Source organism: Pteronotus mesoamericanus, unplaced genomic scaffold, assembly GCF_021234165.1.
Source record: "Pteronotus mesoamericanus isolate MK-2021 breed Mesoamerican mustached bat unplaced genomic scaffold, CSHL_Meso_final contig_726, whole genome shotgun sequence".
Classification (NCBI taxonomy): Eukaryota; Metazoa; Chordata; class Mammalia; order Chiroptera; family Mormoopidae; genus Pteronotus; species Pteronotus mesoamericanus.
Window position 1 is genome coordinate 294,449 of NW_026555243.1, and position 21,820 is coordinate 316,268.

Consider the following 21,820-nt stretch of genomic DNA (forward strand, 5'->3'; position numbering starts at 1 on the left):
CATATGGTACTGTGGCATCTACATTCTACTTTGCAAGAGGACTGTCCCATCTCTTTGTTGTGAAATCCTCCACCTCCCCAATGACCTAGTTCAGGGTGGGGCTTCTCAGCAGGTGCTCATGCCCATCAGTCCCTCCTGCCCCTTGGGAGGCTAACAGGGCCTATTCTGGGCCTCTCAAGATCTGAATCCTGGCTTCAGATGGACTTCTGGGTCAGACATACCACAGTGGAGTGTAAACTGCATGGAACCAACTGAAGATGCTGGAGTCCTGGTACCCAAGACCCTAGAACAGTCCCGTATTAGGGCAGTGGTAGCCCCATTGAGGTGTCAGAGCACATGTTGAGGGCCTCAGGGAGCTGAGATTTTGGCAGAAATCACAGACTCCATCCAACCTGAACTCCTGTCCTGCCAATACCTCATACTGAGTTGTTTTTGTGCCTGCTGTTCCCAAGGGAGAAGAGCCAGCAGGCATATCAGCATGCAGAACAGTTTACATTGGCTGGATACAGCCAGACAGGGCAGTCCAACCCTGCTGCTGTGTGGTGGGCCGAGACTCCAGGTTTTCCTCTACCACCATACCCTGATCCTCCTTCAGAGGCCCTGCGTGGGTGGGAGAGAGCATGGGCCCCAGCCGGGACCTCCTCCTGGAGGCAGGGTGCAGGGGAACACAGGTGTGTGCACAGAACAGAAACCTGTTACTTCTGTAGTCACAACCACCTGTCAAGACTCCTTAGGCCTGTTGTAGTTGGATATCTGACAACATACAGTTGAGTCCTAACAGCAGCTGGGGACAGGGAGGGGATGTAGAACCTAAGTGAAAGGTCAAGGCCATGTTGGGCTCCCAAGATTTGGCAGCAAAGGAGACAGACCTGCGTCCAACAGCTGCTGGTGGCCCAGGTATGAGACAAGGGTATGCATGCAGGCAACTTGCTGCCCAACGGGGTCACGGGATTTTTGCTTTTAAAATCACATTTGGTCCTGACCAATGTGGTTCAAATCAAAAGGTCACCACTTTGATTCCTGGTCAGGGCATGTGCCTAGGATACAGGTTCAGTTCCCAGGTGGGGCGTGTATAAGAGGCAACTGATGGACGTTTCTTATGTTGCTTCTCTCCCTTTCTTCCTTTCCTTCTCTCTAAACCTACATTTAAATTTTTTTTTTAAATCTTATTTGAGGGCTGAAGCTTCAAGTCTGTCTCACCCACCTGGCAGTGGTCAGAGGACCAGCCACCTGGCCTCTGTGCAGGGGAGTATCTAACAGGAGCTGGAGCCTGCAGCCTGCTGGGGGGCGAGAGGGAGGGGACAATCCAGGTGAGTGGCTGAGGAGGCATCTCCCAGCCTGGATGTGACCAGGGGTGAGTACCTTTGACCATCCAGGCCTTGGTTTTCCTATCTTAGTCCCTGTAGCTGTAACATATCACTACATCACTAAAAACGATGGCTGAAAACACAAATCTGTTCTTACAGGTCTGGGTATCATATCTGACTAATGTAGGTCTCACTACTTTAAAATACAGGTGTGAGCAGGGCTGGTTCCTTCTCGAAGCTACAAGGGAGAATTCATTTGTGCCTTTTCCAGCTTCTAGAGGCCACTGCATTCCTTAGCTCCTGGCCCCTTCCTCCATTTTTGAAACCTGCAGCACAGCATCTTCCGTTTCTTCTGCTTCCTCCTCCCACGTGTAAGAAGCCCTGGGATGACACCAGGTGCATCTGGGAAATTAGGACAATCTCCCACCTGAAGGTCTTTTAATCACACACAAATTTCCTTTTGTCATGTAAAGTAAATGCTCACAGGTTCCAGGGGTGAGGACCTGGACATCTATGGAAACTTGTTTGCCAGGGCCGAGGCCCTAACGCCACAGCCCAGGGCCCCTGGGACACCCTCCCTCAGGGAGATGGGCTTGTCTACTGGGTGACTGCAGCTACTGACCTGCCCTGCAACAGCTGAAATTCACCACCAAGAGACTAGTGAAAGAGCCTGTTTATTTGGGTTCAGAATTTAGAGCTACAGGATCCTGTTTTGACAGGCCCAGCATCTCCACCCTATGCCACTGTCACCAGCAACCCCACAGGGGAGCCTCAGGGCCAGCCATGGTGCCTGGGCCACAGCATGTGGGCCTGGACCCATGCCACAGGCCCACTGTCGTGCCCAGGGAGGCGTTCACGCCTGTCATGCCTAGTTCCATTAATCAGACCCAGTGCTACTAAGGACTGCACAGCAGCTGTCCCCTGAAAGCCCTCTGGTCGGCATTCACAGGCCAACCAGTGGCTCTCCCCTACCCCTGGGCTGGGCAAACAGTCCTAGAGGAGGTGGGGAGGCCTTGAGGTGCAGGGGGAATGGGAACGTGGGCAGTGGTGGAGGAAGCAGGAGAGCATGAGACAGACCCATGGGGACTGAAGCCAACCCTGCTTTTATTTCAGGAGAGCTTCTCGATGGCCATCAGGAGCTCAGGTTTCAGGATAGATGTGTCTGGCTCAGCCCCCGCAGCCTTGATGTCCTCTAGCACTGCTCTGTCCCACGAGAAGGTCAGGAGGGCTGAGGGCACCTGTGGTGGGGCAAGAAGCCTCAGCCTTGTTTTGGCCTTTACGTGAGAGAGCTAACATCTTCACGTTCAAATGTTTGTGTTGGAGCCAGGGCCGCATCCTCCCAGGGCTGTTTCCACTGGCGACAACAGTGCAGGCAGTCCCTCAGTAAAGTAAGCCCATTCCCGAAGCAGGGGCCCCTCCGACAGAGCACCTGGGTTCAGGCACACCTCCTGGCCTGGCCAAGGCTGTCCCAGTGCTGGGCAGCAGTCAGGACCTCCGTCCCAGGCCACCTACCTTCCTGGTCTCCCTGCATTCAGGGTGTGGCTGCCCTCTGGCCTCCTCCTACATCCTCCCCAGTAAATCCTCACTTCCAGTCTCATCTGGGTTCACCTCAGAGGATTCAAAACAACATACTTGCCACCTTCCTTTCCATTTTAAAGGTGGGACACTAAGGCTCGGAAAAGCTACTAAGGGTCACACTGCGTATAAACAAACAGAAAGACAGAACTAAGACTCGGAGCCTGGCCCTGGGACCCCTGCTCCAGAACCACCCTTTACTGAAGAGCACCACCCTCATGGGGAGCATGTGCAGATTCGGCGAGAACCCGGGTATCCAGCATGCGGGAACTTGTCACTCACCAGCCCACACTCGTTGAAGGCCAAGTTCTCGTCCTCTGACAACTTCTGCCCACCCGAGGCCAGCAGCTCAAAGGGCAACCAGTCACTCTGCAAGGCCTCCCGAACAAAGCCATAGAGTGCTGCCACCCGCTCCCGGGCGTAGAAGGTCCCTGAGGGGTGGAACAGTCAGTGTGAGGCTGGAGATCATGGCAGCCCCCGCCAGGGCCTACCCAGCCAAGTGGAGACCAGCCTAGAGGAGCTCAGACAAACTCAGACCAGAGACCTTCCTGCTGGAGGCAAAGCAAACCCACAGATGCAGTTATACCACACACAGCTCAGCCAATCAGCACAGACATCAACCACCTCCCAGGCCTCGCTCTGCCCCTTCCCCACACAACCCTGGCCAGTAGGCAGCACGCACCCTGGAGGAGGCAGCCATCAGGGAGGCGAACACGCAGCAGCGTGTAAGTGTACTTGCGCATCTCCCTCTGCTCCTCCTTCTCCCGCATGGCCTTGGTCCGCAGCATGCTCAGCCGCTCCACCGCCTCAGACCTGAGCCTCTGCTCCCGTTTGACCTCCTCAGCTGTGAGGTTGAAGAAGTCAGAAGGCAGGTCGAACTGAGAGGCCAGGTGTGAGGGCTGGAAGACACGCCGCTGGCGGGCCAGTGTGGCCCGCACGGGTTCGGCACACAGCAGCTGCTCCTTGTGCTTCTCCAGGCTCTGGGGCTGGTCCAGGGCGGCCTCACTCAGCACATAGAACTCTTCAGGGCCCTCTGGGACACACAGGGATGTCACTGTATGACGGCAAGGAAACCCCCGAGCTGGGCCCCTCCCATGCCACCTCCCCACTCAGCAAAGACTTTTCTCTACTCAGCTTACCCTGATCTGGAACTGGCAACAATGTCTTCTGGAAGCCAACGGCCTCAAAAAACTCATGGGTCCCTTCCAGGCAGTTAATGCGCTCCTGGGAGCAGAGCCAAAGTCACGCAGGGCCCATGGGCCTCCTCGAGCCCCACGAACCTTACTGCCCAACTGGTCCCACCAGGCCCAGCACCCCCTTTTGGACTGGCTGCCCCTGGACAGGACAACCCCCCCTCCCCTACCCCAAAAAGCTGCCTAAGGAGAGGTGGCAGGGTTTCCAGGAGCTGGTCACAGAGAGCATGGGACCCCAAAGGCCAACAACCAGGGTGAAGAGGAGCTAAAGAACAGCATGGGGGGTGCGGTGTCTTAAGTGAGGGGAGGGGCTATGTATGATGCTGGTAGGGAGAGTGGGTGCGCTGCCAGCAGCAGAGGTAGCATGGACCAGGGTGGCGGGACTGCTTGATTTCTCCACAGAAGCCAGAAATCTGTATAAGAAATCCCCCCAGTGTAGACGTGATCCCAACTAGTTCAAATTGGAGTCAAAATATACCAGGGGTGGTCAGGAGAGCAGATTAAACACAGATATTGTGTATGACATTTGTCCATAAAGCCCCCTCTCCACTGGCCCCCTCTGCCCACTTCAACCTGCCACCCCTGAGGGAGCCCTCCCACCGGCCGCGCTGCCAGCCTAGGCCCTGTGTGACTGCAGGCCCGGCCGCGCTGGCAACACCAAGCTAAGTCACTCCACGGAGCCCTCACCTGGAACACCTTGTTCTGCAGCTTGATCTTCCGGTACTTCTCCTCCTCGGGGTGCAGGTGGATGTTGTCCAGATACCTGAGGCAGAATTGGGGAACAACAGTCCTGGGTTGTGTGATTGTCTCCTCTGTACCTCCCACCCCCAGGTGGACAGCTGCTCAGAGCCACACCCAGGCTTGTGGTAAGAGGGGGAGGCGGTGCCATCACACCTCAGACACCTCATGGAGCCCAGCCCCTGGTGCCAACAGCCTGGGTCCGCAGAAAATACCACTGCCCCAGCCACTGTCCACCTGGGGCCCATCGCTGTGCCTGCTCCTGGGTCCTGCCTCCCCTGGAGGGCACCAATGGACCGTAGTGTGGGGGTGAAGTGGACAGAGCCCAGATGGGCCACCAGGGCCAATGGGTCACCAGATTGGCCTGGGAGCTTATAAGCAAAACAGACTTCCAACACCCCTGGACCTGCTCAGTCAGGGAAGTGCGGTGGGAAGCCACCCCCTTTGGATTCCTCTGATGACCCCCAAAGGGATGCCAGGGTTGGGAATCCCCAATTCAGTAAACCGCTTCATTTCACAGACAGGTAAACTGAGGCCCAAAAAGGCCAGGCCCCTTCTGGGTCCCCTCAGCAGGGTGCCAAGACTCACACCCTGGCACTCACTTGGCAATGGTGTCCACACCCAGCTTCACCTTGTCCCGGTCTTTGTTGAACGTGTGGATCTTCATGATGGAGGCAGCCACCGGGTCAACAGAGAAGTGCTGGGAGGAGTGAGGAAAGTGTCAGAAAGCACTTCCCTCACAGCCTGGAGGCCCCATTACTCAGGAGGTGGCAGTAACAGCGGTAGAGTTACAGTCTCGTGGCACACAAGCCAGCAGCGCTTAGCTGAAGCACATCAACTGTACACACTCAGCAGAAAAAGAGGAGAAAAGCTTTAGCCGTGCCCTAATCTCTAGGGAGGAGGGGTCATCGGCAGCCCAGATTATACAATAAAGCTATGGCTGCTAACCGGCAGACCTTAAAACAGGACATTAGCCTAGACAATCCTGGTGGGCCCAGAGTAATCGTAAGAGCCCATCAGGAGAGCGAGCCAGAGAGAGGGCAGCTGGACAAAGGCTTGGCCTGGCATTGCACGCTGCAAATACGGAAGTAGGGGCCACAGAATACCGGTGGCCTGGATGCTGGAAAAGGCCAGGAAACGGACTGTCCACAGAGCTTCCAGAAAGAACGCAGCCCCTCCTGCCACTAGTGAGAGCCATGTCACACTGACTTCCAGAATTCTAAGAGACCAGACGTGCGCGTTCACAACCCGAGGTTGTAGTGATGTTACAAGGGTAATGGGAAACTCAGACCCAGGGGGAAGACGGTTTGGGGTTCTTTTTCTTCCTGCAATTTTTTTTAAGTTTGAAATTATTTCCAAATTCAGTTTTAAGGAAAAAATAATGCTGAAGTTCTTTCTGTACTGCTATAATAGCTGGCAGTTCCTATGTTTAGCATGAGTGGTATGAAAAAACAAAACAAGTGAAGGGGAGACACAAGTACATCAATAGTTCGTACATATTTGAAATGTCTCTGGAAAGGGACCTAAACTACCCACAGGGGTGGTCACCGGGGATGGTGGCCAAGAGGTAGGTGGAAGGTAGCTTTTGTCTGCCTTTTCACGTTTCTTTTTGTATTCTGAATTCTGTACCACACATAAGCATTACCTCTTTGAAGAACTGACAACAGACACAAAATACACAGGTGGGGACATTAGGAAGGACCTATGTGACCCAGCCTTACTGGGCTTCCTGCAGGCAGCTCTGACCTCAGAACCTCTAAGTGAGGGATGGGGGCACGAGGCCTCCACTCACTGAGAGAATGGCTTCTTTGATTCGGGTGTCCCGCTGGTCCTTCCTCAGGATGGCCCCTGTGAGCGGGCAGGTGAAGTACACGCCAGACACTGCCAGGTGGGTTGAGCCTTCCTCTTTGGGCTCAGGCACCTGGGGAGATGGACATGAAAGTGTCTCATCCTGGACTGTGGACAGAGGACAGCCCAGGTCACTGAAAGCATGGCCCTGGGAGCCAGACATCCCTGGTCTCAGTACTGTCCCCTCTACCGTGAAACACCACACCCCAGTGACCCAGCCCTTCTGAGGATGTTTTCTGGTCTGCAAAATGTCTCTGCAGGACCAGCTGAGAATTCAACAAGGTGAGGAACAAAATAAAAGTGTGTAGCAGCTTCAAACACAGCGCTTAATCAATGGCTTCTGCTGTTCCTGTCCCTGCCACTAGGTAGAAAAGGGGTTTTGTGGTAGGGAGTTGAGTCGCGGTGCCCTGGACTAGTCCTGGCCCAGCTCTGGGCCTCAATTCCCAGGCAATACCTAGGGGTCTCTTCCCCTCTAAGACCCAGTGAGAACTCTGGGCTGAACTGCTAGGAAGGCCCTTTCTGCAGAGCTCCCCTTTGAGCCACACCTCCTCCAGGACCCCCTCTGACGGCGCTGCCTTCCACAGAGCCCTTCTACCTCCCCAGAAGGCTGCAGAGGGCAGTACTAGGGGCACAGGCTTTGGGGTCCCACAGACTGGGGTCCCCATCTTGTCCCTGCCAGTTTTGAGGTGCATGACTGAGGACACTGCCTTGAACTTCCTGAACCTGTTTTCTCTTCTGAAAAGTGGGAATTATAATAGCACCCACCCTCATGGGGTTACAGAGTTGGGGTACAAACTAATGGGGTCCAGTTCTACCCTCAGCACCCAAGCCTGGCATCATTAGGTGCTGAGTGTGGAGGTCCCAGCCAACATCACACTCAGCCACGATCTGCCTCTATCTTTTGAGGCAGCATTCTCCAAGGCTAGAGGTGACCTCTGCCCACCCTGACGTCTCTTCTGCGTCCCCAGCACCAAGTGCTTACAGCCCAAGGCTAGGTGAAGAAGAGATGGCCAATTTGACAAATGTAGGCAAGAACGGGGGTAGGTGACCCAGCTCCCCTACCCCAGGCCACCCCTTGGGGTGTCATGCTGCCAGGTGGATGCTGTTACCGTGTTAGTCTGCGGGGCCTTTGAGTTCCCACTGACAGTTGCTTCAACTTGTTCCTTTCTCACTGTGGGGAGAGGCAGAAATGGGTCAGGGTGTGGCCTTGCTAGGGCTGGCCTTCAAGCAGGTCAAGTTCTAGGCCTCCTTCCAGCGTGAGGTCCTGGCCCACCTTCCTGCAACACTGCCTCATGCCCCCACACTTCACCCGACCCCCTGAATGGCCTCCGACCTCGCCTCCTCGCTCCCTGCCCTCTTTAACCTCCCTGACATTCCTGGCACCCAGATTACATCAGACCCTTGTTCCTTTTCACCCTGAACTTTCCTACTCTCACAATTGTGAATTTAAAGCCCCCCAAAGTCATTGGCTACGTAATTATCTTCATCCAGGGCCAAGCATAGGATCTGGAACCTGTGACCTGCCATGGACAGGCCTTGAAGATGGAGGGGGCAGAGGCCTCACTCTACTTTGTCTCACCTGCCCCCCACTGCAGCCCAAGGACAGCGCAGCTCACCCTGGTTCCGGGTGAAGTCCTGTGACGTGGGGACCCGGGCCCTTGGCTGCTTCTGCTCGAGCCGGGCCAGGGCCGCTGCGGCTGCCATCTGTGCCTCATCAGTAGGTCCCTGACGGGACGGCCGGACCACTGGCTGGTTGGGCTTTTCTTTGGGGGCCTTCTCCCTGGGGAGAAACAGAGGGAAAGTGAGGTGATATAGGGTCAGACAGAAGAGCCTCTACCCCTCTCCCACTTCTGCTCCTGCCCCATCAGACAGACATCTCCATTTTTGCCGGGGGCTCCCCCATGGCCACCAGAAGGTTCTAACACAGATGGAAGAGCCCCCGGAGGCAGAAGGTGATTTCACTCCCAGCTCTGCCCTGCTGGGCAAGTCCTTCACTGGCCTGGGCCTCAGAGGCATCATCTGTTAATTGGGGGTAACAGGCAACAGCGCCCACCCCCACGTGGGGGCCATCCTGGTTAAGCACCCTGTCTTCAGGAACTGATGAGACTCAAAGGTGTCATTCCTCCCCTAGCTCCCTCCTAAGAATCTTGACCCTTACTGTCTGTAACAGTGAGCAGCTGCAGTTTCATTAACTGAGCACCTACTGTGTGCCACACAGCACACAGTGTTTTTTTCCTCATACCACACTCCTCTGAGGGCGGTCTTAAGATCTCCTTTTGCAGAAGCTCAGACAACTTGCAAACCTTGGATCAAGCACGTTACAAACATCTGGTTTAAAGTCACTTCTGCCCTGGGAAATAAGTGTAATAACACCAGAGGATGGATGACTTCTTAATCTACTTAACAGGAAAATGATCTGGCTTTGAATATCCCAGCAGAGAAGTCACACCATGGTCTGGCTCACCTACCTTACCCACCTTCTTCTGTGAGGACCTTCTCCCAGCTCCAGTAGTTAGAATCATCTGTGCTAAGTCTGTAAACCTTACTGGAAGCCAAGGCTCTCAGTTCATAGCCTCACTCCTCTTACTTTGCTCAGATGTGCAGGCATCCCCCTCTTATTCCAAGGCCCCTGGGACCTGCTTCCTGCCCCGCAGCTGAGAACCTCATGTTAGAAAAAACAGGTCACATAGACCCACCATAGTCCCTTGTGGTATTGAGGTCTTTCTATAAAAATGCCACTTTAGCCCTGGTCAGTGTGGCTCAGCTGGTTGGAATGCACTGTCCAATAGCCAAAGGGTTGCAGGTTTGATTCCCCGTCAAGGCACATGCCCAAGTTGTTAGTTCAACCCTGGTGGGGGTACATGCGAGAAGGCAGCTGATTGATGTTTCTCTTGCATTGATGTTTCTTTCTTTCTCTCTCCTGCACACGCGCTCTCTCTCTCCCCCTTCTTCTCTAAAGCAATGAGAAAAAAAATTTCCCCAGGCCACTTTCCAAGGCACTTCACCCACCCGCTTGGTGGCTCTGCTGGGCAGCCATAGGGATCCTTCTAAAACCTAATTAAGCACCTATCACACCTCTGCACCAAGTCCTCCCAACGCCTGCATGACAGACTCCTAAAGCCACCTATGTCCCTCCATCTCCCTGGTTCACTCTTCTGTCTACAATGGTCTCATTGCTGTTGCTCACATAAGGCCAGCTGGTTTGTGCAACAGAGCCTTTGCATTTCTTGGGCCTTCTGCCTGCATGTGCCACCTGGGAGTGGGGTGAGGAAGGGAGGTTTGGGAGAGGGCAGAGCTGATGGGGGACTCAAATGCGGGAAAATTTTTAGTTTTAGGTAATAGCTAAGAAGTTTTGTAATCAATGCATGTAAAAAGCTATTATTTCAAGGACTGAAGGTATGACCCACCTTGACTCCAAGAGACCATAAGCAGTTCTACCTTTGAGCCTCAGGACTCAATCAAGACGGTATCTGAGCCACTGCACCCCAGGGTGAGACGCCCATCGTCCAGGACACAGATGAAAGAATGCTGCAGCTTTCATCTGATTAACTTCTTTCCTAAACTCCAAACCCCTTACCTACACTTTTCTTATAAAAAGGGTCAGTTTAAAATGGAATTTAAGGGTCTGTTAGGGCAAAAACCCACCATCTTCTCAGATTGCCAGCCATCTGAATAAAGCGCCCATATTCAATCCCTGTCTCTTGCTTATTGGGTCTGGTCGGTGACATGAAGCACAAACACAGGCTTTTCTGGTTTCAGAGCTGCTTCGTGCACGCGTGCATCTGTGCATGCGTGTATGTGGCGGGGGGGGGGGGGCAGGGTTGATTTCCACATAGCTGAATCTCACTTCATCCAGCTCTTGGCTCATGTCACCTTCTCAGAGACGAATTCCTGGACCATCTAAAGGCTTCCCACCCCCAGTACTGACTATCCCCTGCCCCTGCTTATTTTTTTCACAGCCCCAGCCACAACCTAATCTTTTATCCTGTGTACTGGTTTCTTTTTCCATATCCACCAAGCCCTGGGAGAGCCCTGCTTGACATACCCTGCAGCACACCTGATAGGGGAACCCAAGAGTTAGAGATTTTAGCTTTAGTTATAATTGACAGGCTTAAGCAATTAACGCCTGTGGGCAGTTGTTGTTCCAGGAACTGAAATACCTGACCTACGTGAATCCAGGAAGTCAGACAAGTAATTCAACCTTTGTGCCCCAGGGGATCTGCAAGCTATTGAGATCAGTAGTTAGAGAAAAACCAGGAAAATCACTGCCTGCAACTCTTATCTGATTACCCTTTTTCCAAACTCATTACCTATCCTTTCCTTCTCCTGATAAAAAGGTTGGCTTGAAAAGAGATGTTATGATGGTTTTTAGTGTACATAAGCCACCATCTTCTCAGATCATCAGCATCTGAATAAAGCACCCATAGAGATTCAATCCTTGTCTCTCCCTATTGGTTCTGGTAGTCACAGGCAGCAGGGATGCCAACTTTTCTAGTTTCACACCCTGAGTCTCCCAAGGATCTCAGAAACCCCCAGTCTTTGTGACAGATACCCTGAGGTCCTTGCCCTGCACCCACCCTCCCTCACACAACTCTTGATTCTCTCACCACCCCTTCCTGTCCTACTCCCTGCCTCCCCTCCTACCCGTCCCAGCCCTAACCTTTTCACAATCCCTTTCATTATTCCTCACAGACCCCCGCACAGGCTGGGGCCTTTCCTCAGTCACTCCCCGTTCTAGGACCAGCACCTCCCAGTCCCCCTTTGCTAATTCCAACTCCCCTGTGGAGCTTCCTTCTCAGCCCACCAGACCTGACAATCTAGCATCCTCACCTGCTCCACCACTTTACTGACTCCTTCATGTCACTGGCCCTCCACACATCTCTCCACTGAGTTTTCAGTCTTGCCCCATGTCCTTCCCTTCTCCAAGTCCTCTCCAGGAAACTTACAGAGGCCTAAAGACCACCTCCCCCACAGTCCCAGGTCTCCCAAGAGCCTCCCATTCAACTCAACCATCTCCCACAAGGTCGCCATCTCCTTCCCATCACAGACATACCCCACCCCACCACTTGTTTTCCACCCCCACTACCCACCTCCATTCTACCCTCCTCTCAGCCTCCTTCAATTCACCCTGTCGACCCCTCCAACAATGCCTCAGACTCCCTGGCCTTCCAGGCTCTCATTCAGTTCCCTCCTCGAACTCCAAACGCAGGGTCCAGACCCCTCACACCATGGACGCTAACTCTTTTGCTTCTCCAGGCTCGGCCCCCAAACCCCATCACCTAGATTCCCCCAAATCTATATGCATCTTCTGGGGCATTTCTTCGCCTCCTAGCTTCTGCCTTACCACCCTCTAATCCCCAAGTCTTCCCGTTCAGCATCTTCTACCAGCCCCGTACCCCTTGTTCCCTCCTCCTGCCCCGCCCCCTCCGGCCTCGTCCATCCCGCTCCGCCCCCAGGGGCCTCCCCTTCCCCTCACTTCTATCGCGCTCTCCGACCTGCGCCCAAGATCTCTTCCCTCCTTACCCCTTATCATTTGGCTTCCCGCCCCCATCGTCCCTGTCCCCAGGCTTCACGCCCTAGCGCCAGTCACGCACCTCACCGACTCCGTGAGCTTCTGTCCGGGACCTGCGCTCTTAAACTTGATATCAGCCTTGATCTCCTGGAAGAACTTCTTCATGGTGGCGTCAGGCCCGGCGGCAGGCGGCAGGCGGCCGCGTGGGATGGGGGCCCAGGGCCCAGTCGGGGAGGGGTCGGTAGGAGCCAACAACCGGAAAAAAAATAAGGTGCTGACGGAAGTCCCGCCTCCCGCGCTCGCCCACGTGACAATCGGCCGGGCGCGCCTTTCTAGCTTTCGGTGCTTGGCTGGCCTGCGGCGACCGCTCTACACTTTCGACACTTCTCTCTGTGGTTCTTCCGGACTCTGTTGCCAGGGGCGACGAGGGCGCTTCTGGCTGCAGGCTGTGCTTGCGCACCTTCCTGTTCCCCAAGGGGAAACAGGAGAGGAGGGGCTTGACCCCACGGAAGAAGTGCTGCCCCTGCTCACGAACCTTTCCTGGCTCCTCAGCTTATGTGAAAAAGTCTCAATTCAATAGTGGGGGCGTTCGAGGACTCCCACAGCCCAGCCCCATAGCCATACCCAGTATCCCTCCATCCCCCTTAACTTTCCTGAGCTTCAGTTTCCTATATTTGAAATGGGGTTAAGATAGCACCCGCTTCTTAGAAGGACTGTAACCACGATAATGCAGTTGGAAGGATCAATAAATGCCAAGCGTTATATTTTACTTCTTTAATATTTCTTGAGTCAGAATGTTAAAATTCTCTGATCTCTCAGAGTTCATGACTTTTTCGATGGGGTTGGGGAGGGACAGACAGTATGATAAAATGTATGGTAGGGTAGATGGTATTAAGCGCTATGGAGAAAAAGTGGAAAACAGGAATAGAGGAAGGCAGAATGGGGGCAGTTTGCAACATCAAATAAGAGGGTCAGGCACAGGAAAAGGGCAGTTTTGAGACCACGATGGACCTTTGAATGTGTCTGAACATTACATGATAGAAAGGAGATATTGTTAATTTTGCTAAATGTGATAATGTTATAGTAGTTGTGTTTAAATATTTTTCTCAGAGATGTGTTCTGAGGCATTTATGGGTCAAATGACATCTGAGATGTGCTTTTAAATACTCCAGCAAAAAATAATACACACACACACACACATACACACTGATGCACATATATTTTAGGTAAGAATTCTCACGGCTGTAACTTCTCCATGTGGTAGAATGTGAAAGCAGTCATTCCCCAAACATCTACTGAGCACCTACTATGTGTCAGCCAGTAGTCACAGCAGGGAACAAGACAGGCAAGGCACTGCTCCTGAGGGGCTCGCAGTCAAATAGGGACACAGCTATTAAACAAGTATATAGAGCCCATAGAGTGAGTAGTGCTCACCTCTATGAAGAAAAATACAGTAAGAGAAAGGAATCAAGAGTGCTGGGAGTTCTCCTTTGGATAGGTTAGTAAGGTCTGACATTTGAACAGAGACCTTGGAAGGAGATGGAGGACCAAACCACAGGGATATCTAGGCGACGAGCATTCCAGGCAGAAGGAACAGCAAAGGAAAGGGTGCTGAGGTGACAGCTTATTCAGGGAACATGGTACCCGAAGCAGGATGAGTGAAGGGGAGAGTATATTCTCTGTTAACAGCAAGTAATGTGTGGTCTGATCATCTCCTCTATGAAATACTCTATAACCACCAGAAAGTGTGAACATGGGAACTAAATAATAGTAATTGCTACTATCAATTATTACTATATTTTGGGGATAATTATAACAAATTATCCCCAAATTTAGCAGCTTACAAGAACAAACATCTCAATTTCTGTGCATCAGGACTCAGGGGTGGCTTAGCTGAGGGGTTCTGGCTTCAGGCTTTCATGACGCTGCGTTCAAGCTGTTGGCTGGGGCTACAGTCTCACCTAAAGGCTTGACTGAAGGAAAGTCTACTTTAAAGCTCATTCAAATGGTTGTTGGAGGCCCCCTGTTCCTTGCTGGCTCCTGACTGAAGTTATGAGGTCCTTTCTGCAGGAAACTTTCTACAAACTACTGGAGTATCCACACAATATGGCAGCTGAATACCGAGAGAGAGAGAGAGAGAGAGAGAGAGAGACAGAGACAGAGACAGAGAGAGAGAGAGAGAGCGCTCCAAGAAGGATGCTACAGTCGTTTTATAGCCTAATATTAAACTTGCCATACTCTCATTTCTGCCTGTTGTATTGGTCACACAGGCCAACCCTGGTACAATGTGGGAAAGGACTTCACAGTGATGTGAATATCAGGAGGTGAAAATCACCCAGGGGCTCCCTATTACACTAGAGCACTGGGTAAAAGTGCAATAGATGACACTGTCTGCCCATCTATTTATGGTATGTAGAAAGCCTGCTATGGAAAAACAAGGCAGGGAAGAGAGGCAAAATTGCAACACTGGTTATTTGGGTTGGGGGGAACCATAAGGAACTTTTCTTCCTTTTTTCCTAGTTTCCAAATTTTATGTAATGGAGCTCTATGACTTTTACTATAGAAAATAATATTTATGCCTAACAGGTGTAACTCAGCTGGTTGGACATTATCCTGAAAACCGAAAGGCTGCCTGCCAGTTTGATTCTGGTCAGAGCAAGTGGCTTGGCCGTGGGCCCTCCCCAGATGGGGCGGGGAATGTGCGAGAAGCAACCAATGGACGTTTCTCTCCCTCTCTTCCTCCCTTCCCTTTCTCTAAAAACAAGCAAAGTCTTTAAAAAAATAAAATATATATAAAAGAAAATAATATTTAAAAGTAAAAGGAATTGAATTCAATTTCTAGACCTAACTTATAGGAATTGCAAGGGTGGAAAAACAAATCAAATACATCATGAGGAAACAGACAAATCCAGCATGTGACACATTCTCTAAGTCAACTGGTTTGGTTCCTTAAAAAAGTCAATCTTGTGAAAAATAAACAAGACTCTAAATACAAGGGATCAGCGGAATATAGCCTTTAATGCAGTGTATGAACGTTGATTTGATCCTGGTTTAAAAAAAAAACAAACTGAAAAAGCGCTGGCTGGTGTGGCTCATTGGATTGAATGCTGGCCTGCAAACTAAAAGGTCGCCTAGATTCCCAGTCTAGGGCACAGGACTGGATTGCAGGCCAGACCCCTGGCAGGGGGCACACAAGAGGCAACCACACATCAATGCTTCCCTATCTCCCTCCCTTCCCCTCTCTAAAAAATAAATAAAATAAAATCTTTTTTTAAAAAAGCTGAAAAAGACTTAGAATAATGAAGACAATTAAAAAGGGACTTTATATCAAATAGTATCCTGGAATAACTATGAATTTTCTTTGGTTTTCCTTCATTATATAAGCATAAAGGTATCATGCTTATATAATAAAATTCTTAATCTTAGGAAATGCTGAAGTATTTAGGGGCAAAGTGTCATGATGTATGAAACTTTCAAATGTTTAAAAACAAATATATATACATTTGACCCTTGAATAACACAGGTTTATACTGTGCAAGCCCACCTATACATAGTTTTCAGTAAATGCTGTAAATGTATTTTCTCTTCCTTATGATTTTCTTAACATTTTCTTTTCTCTAGCTTACTCTACTGTAAGGATAGAGTATATAATGCATATAAAATATGTGCTAATTATTTATATTATACATAAAGCTTCCCATTAACAGTAGGCTTTTTAACAGTTAAGTTTTGGAGGGAATCAAAAGTTATTCATGGTGTCCAACTCCTCAGCTGGTTGTACTACTGACCCCTATATAAACACACTAACCCCATGTGTGTTTATATACACACACACATATATAAAGCACATATAAGGAAATGTTAACAACCATTGAATATAGGCATAAGGTTGTGGTAGTTGTAAAATATGTACCTAAATTGTTTGATACTCCTCCCTTCTAAAGGCAGGGTCTAGTTCCCTTCCCCATGAGTGTGGGCTGGACTTAGTGACTTGTTTTTAACAAATAGAAAAGGGCAGAAGTGATAGTGTACACTTTTGAAACTCGATATAAAAAGCATGACTCCATCTCTGGGATCACTCACTCTGGGGAAGCCAGCTGCCATGTTGTGAGGAGGCTCAGACAGCACTGTGGAGTCGTCCAGATGGTAAGGAGCTAAGGCCTCCTGCCAATAGCCATGTGAGGGAGCCACCTTGGAAGGAGCTGTTTTAGCCCCAGTCAAGCCTTCCAATGAAGTAGCCTTAGCTGATATCTTGACTGCAGTTTCGTGAGATACCCTGAAGCAGAACTCCCCAGAATCCTGACCATCAGGATCTACACAAGAGAGTACATATTTATCGTTTTAAGCAACTACATTTTAGGGTAATTTGTTATGCAGCAATAGCTAACTGATAAAAAGACATACCATGTTCATTGTGCTACAATTTTCATCTTTTTTAAATGTTTAAAATATTGACAATCACAGTTTAGCACTGTGAAATAAAGGATCATATCTTTTATAATCTCAAGTAAAAAGTAAAGAGATTGGCCCAAAGTCACACAGCCAGACAGTGGTGGAGACCAACCCTCTGTCCGGAGAGTGAAGTCCTACAGGGGTCCTCAGCCTACATTCAAGATCCTGAGACTCCTGGGAAGTCTAAGAAGCCTCATAACTGTTTCCTCTCTGCCTCTACCTGGAACTATTCATAGCTCAACTCAAGTACCTTTGTCTAGGCAGCTACCTCAGAGGGAAGAGACCTGTCCCCTAAATTCTCTTCTTCCAGGAAGCCCTCTTTGACTGCCTTCCTCATGCTGAAGTTTACTGTGAGCCTCCAAAGCCTCTCCCTCTTATAATAGTCAGTGCCAATAATTACTGAGCACATACTATGTGCTAGGAAGTTTGCTAAGCGCTTGGCCCATATTCCATGTATAATCTTCACAATCTTGTTCACAGCAGCTCTGTTTATAAATCAAGCAATGCTGTGACTCCCATTCCATAAGTGAGTAATCTGAAGCGCGCAGGAGTAATACCACTTCCTTAAGGTCAACCAGCTTTTAAGCAGCAGAGCTAGGACTTCAACCCTGTAGAGTCTGTTCTCTTAAAACCTCTGTGGTCAGCAGAATAATGGCCCCTAAAGATAGTCAAGTCCTAATCCTGAGAAACTGTAAATATGGTACCATTTGTGGCAAAAGAGATGCTGCAGATATGATTAGATTAAGGACCTTGAAATGGCCCTGCCTTATTTGGATGGGTCCCCTGTAATCATATGTCCTTTTAAGAATGAGGCAGGAGGGTCAGAGAAGATGTGATGATGGAAGCAATATGAGAAGGACTCCACTCTCTGTTGTGGCTTTGAAGATGGTGGAAGGAGCACAAGCCAAGGAATGCAGGCAGCTTCTGGAAGCTAGAAAAAGCAGGTTCTTCCCTAGAGCGTCCAGAGGCGGTGTGTTTCTGCTGATACCTGCAGTTCAGCCCAGTGAGACCCATTTTGGACTTCTGACTTCCAGAATGGTAAAAATAAATGTTCATTATTGGAGGCCATTAAGTTTATGGTAATTAGTTACAGAAGCAATAAGAAATGATTACAACCCTTAAGCCAAATAACCCTTGAAAAGGAATGCTCATTATTTGTCATCAATTTATATGGAAAGTTGCAAAATTTCAGACATATCCCCACAGTGTGCAGAAGTAGGGGTCCAACCCAAGACCATCAGACACCAGTTGCACTTCAGTGAGGTGCCTCTCAAACCACAATACACACTCAAATCCTGCGGAGAGTTAGTTTAAGTGCAGATTATAATGCATACTGTCTTTAGGAGGCTGGGATTCTACATTTCTGACAAGTGCCTGAGGAGAATGAATGAGGGCAGAGCCTCCTCTGGCTTTGAGTAAGCCTGCAGTAGATGAGCATGTTACCCTCACAGCTCAGGTGAGGAGGAGCTCTAGGTAAATTGGAGTCTGATATTCAAGGGTCCCAACAGCCATTGGTGCTATTTCTCTGCCTCAGGTTCCCTATCAGGAAAGCAGGAATGAAAAATAACTACTGACACAGGAATAAAATTAACCATGTTAAATGTATACTATACAGCATATGGCCTGAAACATAGTATTAGCTGCTCAATAAATGTTACTTATTATTTCCACTTGGGTATGTGCGCAGTATTTGTTAATGATAGAATTGAAGGCTGTGGCCGGGGGCAGTGAGCTGGAGACCAAGCCTGCTGTGCACAGGAGGCCCTCAGGCCGCATGCTGATTAGACGTCGCTGATTAGACGGCACCGCTTGTGCAGTTCTGGAGGGCAGGAGCAGCGCCTTCGCTGCCTTGCTTCCTTTGGCCAGGTGCCAGGCCCCACCTCTCAGGGAACAGGAAGCAATATCACCTCCCCACTTGATGTCTAATGGCCCACCTTCGGTTTTATTGGCCTTTGATTGGGTGGCAAGACATAAATATTCTTCCCCTTTTGGCTGGCCACTTTGGGGGGCCCTCGCCACCCTCTTGGAGAAACCTGCCTCCAGGCTTCTATTGGAGCCTGACTTTTTCCAGGTCTGAGCAGGGAGTCTCTCTAGCCGGCTGGCTTTTCTACTCTGGCTCAAGGTCTAGGGAGGAAGTGGACCTCAGGCAACCGTTCTCCTCTCCAGGCCTCACTCAGCCTCTGCGTCTGGGCCCTGTCTGTCCGGGTCCAGGCACCGCTTTCCTCACTTACGATGTGCCCTCCACTCCTGTGTGAGCGTGACCAAAGTGACTAATAAAAACACAGTGTGCCCAGTTAGATCTGAATTTCAGATAAACAACAAATCCTTTTTTTAAAAATATTTTTTATTTTTAAATTACAGTTGACATAATTATTATATTAGTTGCAGATGTGAAACACAAATTCTTTAATGCTACATATGTAATATTAAATTTACAATATTAATCATTGTTAAAGAACTACGTGCCAGATATTTTTATTTGATGGTGTGTGCATTTACTATTGTTTATTATTATTTTTATTGTGGTATAACATAAACTTTACCACCTCAATCATTTTTTTTTTTATCCTCGCCTGAAGACTTTTTTTTCTCATAGCTTTTAGAGAGAGAGGATGGGAGAGAGAGAAACATCGATGCGAGAGAAAAGCATCAATCAGTTGCATCCCATATGCCCACACCAGGGATCAAACCCACAACCTAGATATGTGCCCTGACAGGGAATGGAACCCTCTGCCTTTTGGCTGTGGGATGATACTGCAACCAACTGAGCCATACCAGCCAGGGCCATCTCAACCATTTAAAAAATGTTTTAAATGTATTAATTTGAGAGAGAGAGAAATATTGATTTGTTGTTCCACTTAATTGTACATTCATTTGTTTATTTTTCTATGTGCCTTTCTGGGGATCAAACCTGCAACCTTCCCATACTGGGATGACACTCTAACCAGCTAGCTACCTGGCCAAGGCCTCAAACTTTTTTTTTTTAAAGATTTTATTTGTTTATTTTTAGAGAGAGGGGAAAGGAGGGAGAAAGAGAGGGAGAGAAGCATCAATACGTGGTTGCCTCTTATGGACTCCCCACTGGGACCCTGGCCAGCAAAGTAGGCATGTGCCCTGACGGGGAATTGAACTGGCGGCCCTCTGGTTCACAGGTCTGCACTCAGTCCACTAAGCCACACCAGCCAGGGCTTTTTTTTTTTTTTTTTAAACAGCTTTATTGGCATATGATTTATACACTAAAAATTCACTTGTTTTAAGTGTACCATTGTGTATATTTACAGAGATGTATGACCATCACTATGTTCTACTTTTAAAACATTTCCATCACCCTAAAAAGAAACCCCACACCTATTTGCAGTCATTTTGGATTCCTACTTCCAGCCCAAGACAATCACCAATATACCTTTTGTCTTGAAAAATGTGCCTTTTGGGGACATGCCATCAAATATCATGTGATGTTAGAATGGTACAACGTGTGGCCTTTCCTGGTTGACTTCTTTAATTGAGACTGATGCTTTTGAGGTTCATCCACACTGCATTGTGCATCAGTGCCTTATTTCCTTTTATTGCTGAATGGTATTCATCACGAGGATATACTACATTTGATTTTTCCATTCACTCTTGATGGACATTTGGGTTATTTCCTCCTGTGGCTGTTGTGACTGACACTGCTATGACTGCGAGTGTAGAAATTTTTGTGTGGATGTTTATTTTTAATACTTTTCTTGGGTAGATACATAGGGATAGAATTGCTGCATTAGATGGTAAGTCTATGTTTAATTTTATTTTAAAAAGTCTTTTTGAGCTAGATTTCACATGCATAATACTGTGGGGGGGCGGTTTAAGCCCTTTATTGTAAGGAAAATACATAGCAAAACATTGCTGGAAGGCAGTGGGGGTGAGAGATACAGAAAAGCTCAATCACCAAACAAGCTGCACAAAGATTTTCTGGTGTAAAGGAGAGTGATTTAGCCCTTGCCTCACCTGCCTTTCATTTGTTTTGTCCTGGCGGGCAGACATTATTTGCCTTTCTCAATTCAAAGAAACCTAGCAGGGCTGGGTCCAGGGAGCTCCATTCTCCAATTTATTTTCTTCCTGGATGTTTCAAGATATAGAAGACTTATGGAGGAGCGAAAGATGAGACAGCCCTTTGTTCCAATGCCATCCCCAGCCCCATCCCTCAGTACTTTTGATGTCAAAGAGATAAACGCCATAGAATTGGGGAAATTTAGGCAGCAGTATGATGAGCAATGCAGCTGTGTTGATGACGAAGTGCGCTGCATCATACTCAGTGTGGAGGCTGGTCAGGAGGTAAAGTGCAATAGGAAAGGCACTGAGGAATTCATGGGCAGAGGTAAACTAGAGCCAGTAGTCCATCTGTTCCCAATGTGTCAATAGCCGAGAGCCTGCTCTTGGTCAGGGGTCTCAAAGGGTGTCATTTTCACAGTATGTAGAAAGACATACATAGCCTGCCAGCTTCAGAAGCTTATTAGTCCTGGGGCAGGTAGGTTTGCTTCTACCCATAAGGATGTTTTTCCAGACTAAAGTAATTTCTCTGTACCCTGTGATCAATGTTTTCCCAAGAAGTTAAATTAAAACCTAAATTTCACACTAATGGTTACAAGGCACTATGATGGATCCCTCTAGCCTTATCTTCCTCTCCTCCCACTTACTCCTTCATCCTGAACTCAGATATTTGCAATAGCCTACACCCACCTCACTATATGGGCCAATTTCTATTTATCTTTCAAATCTCTGGTTAAACCGCCTCCTCCAGAAAGCCCTCCTGGTTCCTAGTATACACGAAATCTTCCCCAGGACAGCTTTAAAAAAAAAAGTTTAAAAACAATACTCTGAGTTCCTCCTACCAGGTGACAAGGAAAAAAATTTTGGTATGCCTCAAATTAGATCACAGCAGGCCAAAAGGGTGGAAGGAGGACACAAAAAGGGGTGATTCAGAGAACACCTGCTTGCAAAACAAACTAAAGATTACTCATATTTCTTGGTGTATGTTGGAATTACTAAATTAACATCTGGACAACCTTGTTTTCCACATCTGTGATATAAGAATAATAAAGCCACCTTGGCTGGTGTGGCTCATTGGCCTGTAACCCAAAGGTAATCTGTTCAATTTCATGACAGGGCACATGGCCAGGCTTTCAGGCCAGGCCTGGTTGGGGGCGTGTGAGAGGCAA

The 21,820-nt window shown here is 49.2% G+C and overlaps 1 protein-coding gene across 1 annotated transcript; it reads right to left on the reverse strand.

Annotated features, from left to right (window-relative positions):
* Positions 1-1,645: 1,645 nt before the first annotated feature.
* Positions 1,646-12,449, reverse strand: UBXN6 (UBX domain protein 6). The gene is made up of 10 exons (XM_054582839.1): positions 12,256-12,449; positions 8,278-8,441; positions 7,771-7,832; positions 6,606-6,734; positions 5,416-5,513; positions 4,763-4,838; positions 4,022-4,106; positions 3,565-3,915; positions 3,165-3,313; positions 1,646-2,545 (listed from the first exon to the last, which is right to left on the reverse strand). Exons 1-10 carry the CDS (start codon positions 12,336-12,338, stop codon positions 2,417-2,419), a joined length of 1,326 nt encoding a protein of 441 aa, XP_054438814.1. The 5' UTR covers positions 12,339-12,449; the 3' UTR covers positions 1,646-2,416.
* Positions 12,450-21,820: the final 9,371 nt, after the last annotated feature.

Excerpts from the sequence above, each read along its gene's own strand:
- UBXN6 (XM_054582839.1), bottom strand. The coding sequence starts at position 12,338 with ATGAAGAAGTTCTTCCAGGAGATCAAGGCTGATATCAAGTTTAAGAGC. Across the intron at positions 5,514-6,605 it reads TCAAAGAAGCCATTCTCTCA|CACTTCTCTGTTGACCCGGT; the intron begins GTGAGTGGAGGC and ends CACTCCTCCCAG. Across the intron at positions 4,107-4,762 it reads TGCAGAACAAGGTGTTCCAG|GAGCGCATTAACTGCCTGGA; the intron begins GTGAGGGCTCCG and ends CTCTGCTCCCAG.